Genomic DNA, 9,174 nt, shown 5'->3' on the forward strand with positions numbered 1-9,174 from the left:
CCGGTGCCTCAGGACCTGCAGCTGCCCCCAAGCGAGAGAGACGAGCTGGCTTTTAGAGAGATCAGCAAGTGAGGACTTCTGAAGATCAGATCCAAAAAGGGAAGAGAGGTCTGAAACTCAAAACTGAAACGGCTGGCAAAGAAAATACTGGAAATATAATTGAAAAACACTGCATTCCATTAAAAACTGATGACGTAATCAGATCAGAAATACACAACTTGAAGGATAGTATTCAAGCTGTGCAATTATTATCAACTAGAGATGATTTCCAAGGTCAAACTATGGCATCACACCAGGCATGTCACCTTAAAGACAATAAAAAGATGCAAGAAACTGCAGAAAAGCCCAACAGGAAGCTAACATGCCTTAAAAAATGATGAGTGCTTGGCTACTATCATGGTCAGGTTGTTCAATCCAACATGAATTCATTTAGAAAGCTTCCAAATGTCCAAGAAACAAACTTCCCAATACTGTGTCTAGAGCTTCAAAGGCTCAGTCTTTGCCTGGAAATGGCATTAGTATAAGAGCCTTGATGGGGGAGAGTCTTCTGTTTTGTGTTAATTTCATTGGTTAAATAAAGAGACTGCCTTGGCCCTTTAATAGGACAGAAAATTAGGTAGGCGGAGTAGACAGAACAGAATTCTGGGAGAAAGAAATCCGAGTCAGGCAGTCGCCGTGATTCTCCCACTTGACACAGACACAGGTTAAGATCTTTCCTGGTAAGCCACACCTCGTGGTGTTACACTGATTATTAAATATGGGTTAAAGCAAGATGTGAGAATTAGCCAATAAGAGGCTAGGACTAATGGGCCAGGCAGTGTTTAAAAGAATACGATTTGTGTGTTCTTATTTCGGGGCATAAGCTAACCAGGCTGGTGCGGGAGTGGCCCGCTGCTCCTCTTGCTAGAGAGCCTCAAATGTGACTGCTGCAACCGAGTCTGTAAACACTAAATCTGCGAGCTCTGTGTCGAAGAACACACTTGTGCAACCACCTATTAGAACCTTCCACAATAATACCCAGGGTACTGCAAAACAGGACCTTAGCAGGACCCTTGCCAGTGTTACTATCAGAAAAGGGCCTTTTGAAAATAATTACTATGATCACAACCGGTTGTATATCCATCCTCAGGACATAAAAAGAGATAAGGCACCATCAAGAAGTATAACATCTGAAGGTATAGCCAGGACTAATTTGTCTAATACCAGACTGCTATAAAAGTCAAAATAAAAAGAGTGAGACCAGATTTCAAGAATAAATTAAAAATAAAAATAACTGTTTTCTTTGTGTGTCAAAGTGGTTTATGCTGTTTACTGATTTGGATTAGTTCCATAATTCGGTCTATTCATTCTTCACTATATCCACTGATTTCAAACCCAAGGACAGATGTCCTGGATTAGGATCTTGACAGTTTCCTGAATCTGAGTCACTGATAAACTTCACGCTGTGAAAGAGAATCTGAAAATATCTGAGAAGCTCTCCAAGCAAAGCACAGTCATCTACATGGGGCCTGGATGCGGAAAGATGAGGTCTTTTCCTGAAAACTGGTGTGCAGTGGGGATTAACAGAAAAGGCTTGAGGTAAACCTATTGCTGTGGAGTTGTGTCCACTTGATGAGATACACTGGCAGGCTGCTGAAGCTGCGCCTGCTGTGGATGGAGCGCAGAGTCACCAGGAGTCCAATATTCTTCGTCAGGTATCCATTCAGCCAGCATCGACTGGAGCCATTCATCCCAGTGTTGCAGAAAGGCAAAGTCTGTCTGGTCCAGTTCCCAAAAGTGTTGATTGACGGCTGGAGCCTGAGTAGAACTGTCTAAGGGTGGTACAGCCGAACCACTGCTCTCACCGGGCTCTTGCCGTCTTTCTTGGATTTGGAGACATAAAGGAGCCTGAGTGTGGAAGCCCTCCTCTCCTGGAGTTACTACCGATGATAAGTGTCCAATAAACACTGAGGAATTTTGACCATCACCCCTTCCCTGTACCACCTGGGAGGGCTGTGGTACTGTGGTCTTTGACAACTGCTTCTGATGGCCGCTGGAGAGATTAGAAGGACCAGATGGTGTGTGGGGTGGAGAAAGAGCTGTTGTAACTGACAAGCTGCTGGTGAGAGTTTCGGAAGGAGCAGGTTGATCAGGAGTCTTCAGGGCAGGGCACTGGCTGTTCTGGGATAGATGAGCAGTTGCCTGAGTGCCCTGTTTGGGATCTGGATGCCGAGCTCTCCGGTTCTGAAACCATATCTAAAACATACACACACACACACACACACACAGAGAGAGAGAGAGAGAGAGAGAGAGAGAGAGAGAGAGAGAGGGAGGGGGGGAGAGTCTTTAATAACAGAAGTAATTCCACCTGTTTCTTACCATTTGCTAAGCAGAATATTAACAGGGTGACAAGGACCATACCTTTCAAATGCAGGCTCTTGGTACTTCATTTCCTCCAACTAGACCCCCCCATTCCACATCTCTACCATATCCCAACAATCCATTAATATTTCGAATAGATTCTTTGCAGTGATCAGCTCAGAGGTCTTCTGCTCTAATGTGCTCTGGGAACGCCTCATCTCACCAACACACGGGAAGATGAGCTTCACTAATCTTCAATGTTTCTCAATCCCATTACATTGACAATCAAGATTAAGTAAATCATGGCACATGGCCATGGGTAAAAATAACACTATGGTTGAAAACATAGATTTAGAATCCACCCCCTTTGGTTCCCAGCCCTGATTTAGGAAACAAGTTCTCAAAAGCAGGGTGAATTTCTGCTCACCAAGGAGCATCTAAGAAAATGAAACTTCCAGAGGGCATGGAAGCACAATGACTCATAGGATTATCTAAGGACATACTTTAGAAGCACACTCATCAATCCCCATAATATACAAAGAGCGGGGATTTTCAAACCATGCAGGCAGTGTTCTAAATTTCTCAGGATACAATAAGAGATGAACTGAAAGCTAGGCATGCAGACATCCCACACACAGAGGGTCTGGATGCTAACTAACACCCTAATACACAGGACAACACCCTTATCCTCTGGTACTGAATTTTCAGTATTTCTGAGGATTAGAAACACTAACAAAGATTGTGTTCTCAAAACAAGTGTGACTTTCCAGCTTTCCCAATCTCACCTAGCCGTTTTCACTTTTCTCTCTCCCTCCTTCCCTCCCACCTTCCTTCCCTTCCACCCTCCTTCCCTCTATTCCTCCATTCCTCTCTTCTTTCCCTGGTTTTTTGAAACAGGGTTTCCCAGTGTAACAGTCCTGGCTGTCCTGGAACTCAATTTGTAGAACAGGTTGGCCTCAGACTCACAGAGATACACCTGCTTCTGCCTCCCAAGCACTGGGATTAAAGGTGTGCACCACCACCACACGGCTAATAGTTATTGCTTATTTCCTATGCTCCCACAGGTATGATGCGACTGTTTTTCAGTGTCTACATCTCATACCTAGAACAGAGGGGACAACCCCAGTCTGCATTTGTCCAGCAACAGCTTGCATAGGACAAATGACTGCCAAAGACAAAGACCCTGTGCAACATACATGAATTCTGGATTCCGGGATGCCTGTTTGTTGAGCCAGTTTTTCCCTGGTAGCAATCCCAGGGAATCGATTCTTCTCAAAAGCTTCAATTAGAATATCAGTCTGAAATCTTGAGAAACGTGTCCGGCTCCTCCCAGCTTCTTTAACTACTGAACACATAGGCACACAACAGGGTTTGCAAGTCAGTTTTCACATTCAAACTTGAAAAAAAAGCAACATTTTGAATATTGTTCTGACTACTTTTACTCTTGGACTATGCTCCACCTTTTCCTACCAAAGAACTCTTTAATCTGTCTTGTCCCTGAGATGAACCCCCAGCGGTGACAGATACAGCATCACCAAACAGCAACAGAAACAAGGAAACAGAAGCTTTTCTTGCTAAGAGATCATTTCTGTAGCCCAGGCTAGACTCAGACTCTCTAAGAAACCAGAGATTACCCTGGGTTTTCTTGATCCCCTATCTTTCACCTCCCAAGGTTGGGATTACAGTTACTACCCCAGTGAGATAATATTTGTATCTCTGACCCTAGCATGCTCAGAATACAATAGGTCCCTGATCTAAGCTTTCTCTATAGAATATTTCTCCATAGCACACAGTTGTTTACATTCCCAAAGAAATCAATGGAGAGGTTGTATTTGAACTCGTGGGTCTTACCTTTAGGTTTATCCTTTCCCTGGGCTTGGCTTTCTTCATAGCAACATTCAAACTCCACTTGTTTCTTTATTTTTCTGTTCTTCTGAAACCAAGTCTGTGGTGGGGGGGGGGGAGAAAATGAAGGGAGGGAACACAGGATGAAGCTCAGTCTAGATCACTGCAAATGTCAACTAAACAAACTGATTGGGCATCTTCCCTGGAGACCATGTCCATAAGAGAGGGTAGAATTCAGTTATTCATATTGCTATGTTTATCTAAGACACCAACAGGAAGCTTCACTCATTCTCCCTCCTGCTCCCCCAACCCCCTACCGTGCACACAAACACACACACACTTCATACTTGTTAAGTGGGTAATGCTTTCAATGCTAATTTCTTGGCCTCTCTTTTGAGCAAATATCATTTCACAATGTGCAATACATATAGACTTAATCTTTGAAAATAATTCCCTTAAATAAAAAGGCAGAATTGATACTAATTTCTGATTACAGCTTACATTATTTCACTCCATGGGAAGCCAGAAATAAGGAGACTCCCAGGGATGCCAACATCTAGTTTTAAAACTGTTTCCACAGACTGGAGAGATGACTCAGCAGCTAAGAGCACAGGCACATAATACTCTTCCAGAGGACCTGAGTTCAATTCCCAGCCACATCAGGTGGTTCCTAACCCCCAGTAAACACAGCTCACAGATACATACATACTTAAAATAATAAAGGTAAGTTTAAAAAGCCATATGCACCACTATAATTAAATTTATTTGCACTTGTTCTCTTGAAGGAGAACTGTGGATTTTTGGTTTTCTTATTTTCTTGGGCGGGGTTGTTGCTGGTGTTTTAGTTATTTCTGAGTATTTTCTTTGGACTGATAATTCACTCTAGCATTTACAACCTTATGACAACCACTATCAGCTGAGTTACTAGGCATAGGCCTTGCAATGCTAAAACACCAATTTCAAATTTTGTTCTCAAAACTCTTCATGTTTTCCAGATTCAGCATTGAAAATAAGTTTTCAAATTAAAGCCTTATGAACAGCTGGACACTTCCAACTAATGAGTAGGTATAAACGTTCTCAGGAGCCACCAACACCCCGCAAGGTTCGGAACTTTTCCATCAGTTCAAGTCTCTTGGGTACCCAGCCACCAGGTGTGCCCACATGGAACAATTTCATTAGCATTATTTGTGCCAACCATCTCCCATACCTGGATAGTTTATCAGGACATAAGAAAATTTTCCTTTCTCCAGGATTCCCAAAGAATCAAGTCATTATATCAAATGATTATTCATCAATTATAAAAACCTGAACTAATTTTCTCACCTCTAAAAGTTTTTCTTCACTGGTTTAAATACCAATCCACTTGATAAAATTATACAATTTACTACTCTAGTTCACCTTTGTCTATCACATCAGCAATTTTATTAAAATAAACCATATAGAATTTTACACAAAGCTTTTATGTAAAGGGCATTTGAGATTATAAAAGAAGGAGGGAGAAGAGAGGGAACAAGAAGAAGAAGGAAGAGAGAGAGAGAGCTATGGTGGCACACCTTTACCCCAGGGTTAAAGAGGCAGAGGCAGGCAGTTTTCTTAGTTCTAAGACATAGCTAGCTTGGTCTACATAGTAAGACTTTGTCTAAGAAAGAAAGAAAGAAAGAAAAAAAGAAAGAAAGAAAGAAAGAAAGAAGAAAGAAAGGAGGGAGGGAGGGAGGAAGGGAGGGAGGAAAGGAGGGAGGGAGGCAGAAGATGTCCAGAGGGACTGGGAGGGGAATGAGAAAAGAAATTCAAAGAGGATGATTCAGATTTAAAAAAAAAAAATTATCTAGTTCATGGTGGCGCACACCTTTAATCTCAGCACTCAGGAGGCAGAGGCAGGCGGATCTCTGTGAGTTCAAGGCCAGCCTGGTCTACAGGAGCTAGTTCCAGGATAGGCTCCAAAACTATAGAGAAACCTTATCTCAAAAAATAAAAATAATAAACTAATAAATAAGTGAGAAAAGAATAAAGGATAAAATAGTACTAACCTACAAACCAGCAATTTTCATGAGGTCTTAACTTCCCTATATTTTCACAGATGTTAATTTAATCCCTTATGTTCTCACGATGAAAGGTTCTACATTACTATTCTGATGACATAATTTCTTATATTCTATAATTCTCAAGATAATGATTTCATTATCTCCTATGGGGAAACTATGAACTAGCTATCCTTTCCCATCAGTGCAGGCTCACAAACAATATTTCCTTCAATAAAACATTTTATTTCTGTTTTATCTTCCCAATACATATGGAATAAACTTAGAAAAATATAGCCCACCTATGAGACTTGCCCAGGGGAACTTAGCCTGCCTTTGCTCTTCACCTTGACTCAGAGAGAGAGAGGACAGGGGCCTAATGCCTACCATAATTTGAGACTCTGAGATGCCCAATTCCTTAGCCAGATGTCCCCTTGTAGTTAAATCTGGATTAGGATTCTTCTCAAACCATGCATGAAGAGTGTTCTTTTGATTCTGGTTTAGAATCATTCTCCTTCTCCGAGCTTCTTTTTCCAGTAGGCCTAGCAAAGAAAGACAGATAAAAATGTGAGAAGGACATCTTTTCTGGCATGAACTCCCGCCATGTCTACTCCATGCTGAAAGCCCAGACACACAATGATGACTATGTATTTTTAATTTAGTGATATCCTTTTGTTTTTGTTTTTTTATTGAAACAGGGTTTCTCTGTGTAGCTTTGGCTGTCCTGAAACTCACTCTGTAGAGCCAGCTGACCTTGAACTCACAGAGATCCTCCTGCCTCTGCCTCCCCAGTGCTGGGATCAAAGGCGTGCTCCACCACCACCCAGCTAGGAATGCACAGATATAAATATGAATTTTAGAAGAGATGATAATCATATTAGAATAAAAGCAAAAAATTACAGAAATTCCCACAATGGTAGATGAAAATAGAAAGTAGTGGGAATTAGAAACATGCAAATTAATGAAACATGTATATAAGTTTTAAAAATTGAAAAGTTAAAAGATTGAAAGGTTAGATTATTATACAAAATTTGAACTTTGGGATAAATGACATGGTTTTAATAAAATGAAACATTATATATTTAATTTTCTCTTTATCCAAAGTGTCAACTTAAATATTCTAAGTAGTCTCCTTTAAAAAAAAAAAAACCCTGTTATTGTAAATTACAAGTTCCAAGAATTTCAAAACACTCATCCATCAACCCACCCAAAATGTCAGTAAAATCCAGCTCTCTTGCCCTTCCTCAAACAGTGGAAAAATAATGATTGTGATATAAAAGTTTTGAGGTTTGGAAAAACAAAGGAGGCCTTTGGCATCACCACAGGAATAAACAGAGAGAAACATACCAAAAGTGCAGTTTAGATCCATACTGAAGTCACCTGGAACCCAGGAGAGACAGATGAGACAGAGGAGTGGAGTGGCCGGACTGAGCTGCTCACAGAGACACAGTGTTTATAAGAGCCCAGCCTGGCCCACCCATCCCTTAACTACCTGTTGCTTTAATCCCTTCATTAAAATATGCAACACCACTGTGGCAAATCTTGATTGTCAACTTGATTGGATTAAGAGGTTCCTGGGAGATTGGTGGGCCCCGCCTCTGGGTGTGTCTGGGGTGTTTCCAGACAAGGTTAAATCATAAGCAAGTTGAGCTAATCACAGGTTTAACCCTTTGATGGACTGACATTTTAGAAGACTCTTGACGGGTGATGAACTGTGAATGCTGGGACTCAGTTGGAGGGTTGCTGAGACTGCGTGACTTTAAAGGCCAGGCCTTGGCCGTGTTGCATTCCTGTGACCCTCTCTATCTCTGTTACCTTAGTTCCGAGAGAAACAGCCTCAGACTCACTGCATTGATGCTCTGCCTGATCAGGTCCCCAGCAATGGAGTCTGCTAACCACAGACAGACCCTCTGAATCAATGAGCAAGAACTGAATTCTTCCTCCTTCAAAGTGTCTCTCTGGGGCACTTGTTAGAGCAATGTGAAATTTGACTAACACAGCCACAGAAGAGAAATTTGAATTATTTACACAAAGAAATCAAATTTGGAGAAAAAGTACCAATTCTTCTGGGTAATTTTGCATCTATCTTAATATCATATGAATGTATGGTTTCATTTCTGAGCTCTCTAGATTGTGCCTGTATATTATTTCATCTTCTTCATTATTTGCTGTGCTCAGGATGGAACCCAGTCTCACACATGATAAGAGGAGAGAGTCAACTCTCACAAGATGTCCTCTGACCTCCACATATAGCATGGCAGGAACGTGCCCACCTTATACATACATAAATAAATAACAACTTTATCTAACCACATTCAACATATGGTAAGAAAAGAATGAATGTCACCCAAGAACCTTCTCCTTCTGAGTACATGTGTTCAGGGGAGAGTTATAGAAAGTTAGAAATATGATCTGTTGTTTTTTATTTGCACCTAAGAATAGCTTAGACTAGACATAGGCATGTCAAGTCTGTGTAACTGTTGTAACCCTGGGGAAAGTGACAGTGGAATTAAAACTGCTAGTGAGAAATCATTTCAGCTGTCTCTGTTGCTGAAGAAAAAGATAGTTCATGCTTTAGAAAGGCTGATAGACTCAGGACCTCTGAGAAACAAGCTGTCTTAGTTACTTTTTCAGCTGAGATAAAATACCCCAATGAAAAGCAGTGTGAGGAAGGAAGGGTTCGGTTAGGCTCGCAGTTCCAGGCACAGCCCATCATGCAGGGTGGTCAAGGCAGCAGGAGCCTGCAGCAGCTGGTCGTACTGTTTCCCAAGTCAGGAAGCAGACAACCAAGGATGTCTCTGCTCAGCTAGCTTTCTCCTTTTTAGTGCAGTCTGAGACCCAAGCCCAAGCCCCAGGAAAGGAGAGACTGTTTTGAAAGTGGGTCTTCCCACCCCCATTAACCTAATCAAGATTAACTTGCAGGTGTGCCAGGAGGCTTACCTCCAGGTGAGCCCCATACCCTGTAGAGGTG

The 9,174-nt window shown here is 41.7% G+C and overlaps 1 protein-coding gene across 1 annotated transcript; it reads right to left on the reverse strand.

Annotated features, from left to right (window-relative positions):
* Nucleotides 1–1,584: 1,584 nt before the first annotated feature.
* LOC130874610 (double homeobox protein B-like) lies at nucleotides 1,585–7,572 on the reverse strand. Its single transcript, XM_057770001.1, has 5 exons — nucleotides 7,551–7,572; nucleotides 6,591–6,745; nucleotides 4,192–4,285; nucleotides 3,537–3,682; nucleotides 1,585–2,235 (listed from the first exon to the last, which is right to left on the reverse strand). Exons 1-5 carry the CDS (start codon nucleotides 7,570–7,572, stop codon nucleotides 1,585–1,587), a joined length of 1,068 nt encoding a protein of 355 aa, XP_057625984.1.
* Nucleotides 7,573–9,174: the final 1,602 nt, after the last annotated feature.

Source organism: Chionomys nivalis, chromosome 5 (genome assembly GCF_950005125.1).
Source record: "Chionomys nivalis chromosome 5, mChiNiv1.1, whole genome shotgun sequence".
Classification (NCBI taxonomy): domain Eukaryota; kingdom Metazoa; phylum Chordata; class Mammalia; order Rodentia; family Cricetidae; genus Chionomys; species Chionomys nivalis.

Excerpts from the sequence above, each read along its gene's own strand:
- LOC130874610 (XM_057770001.1), bottom strand. The coding sequence starts at position 7,572 with ATGGATCTAAACTGCACTTTTG. Across the intron at positions 4,286-6,590 it reads TCTCAGAGTCTCAAATTATG|ACTTGGTTTCAGAAGAACAG; the intron begins GTAGGCATTAGG and ends CCCCCACCACAG. Across the intron at positions 3,683-4,191 it reads GGGAAAGGATAAACCTAAAG|TTAAAGAAGCTGGGAGGAGC; the intron begins GTAAGACCCACG and ends TGTGTTCAGTAG.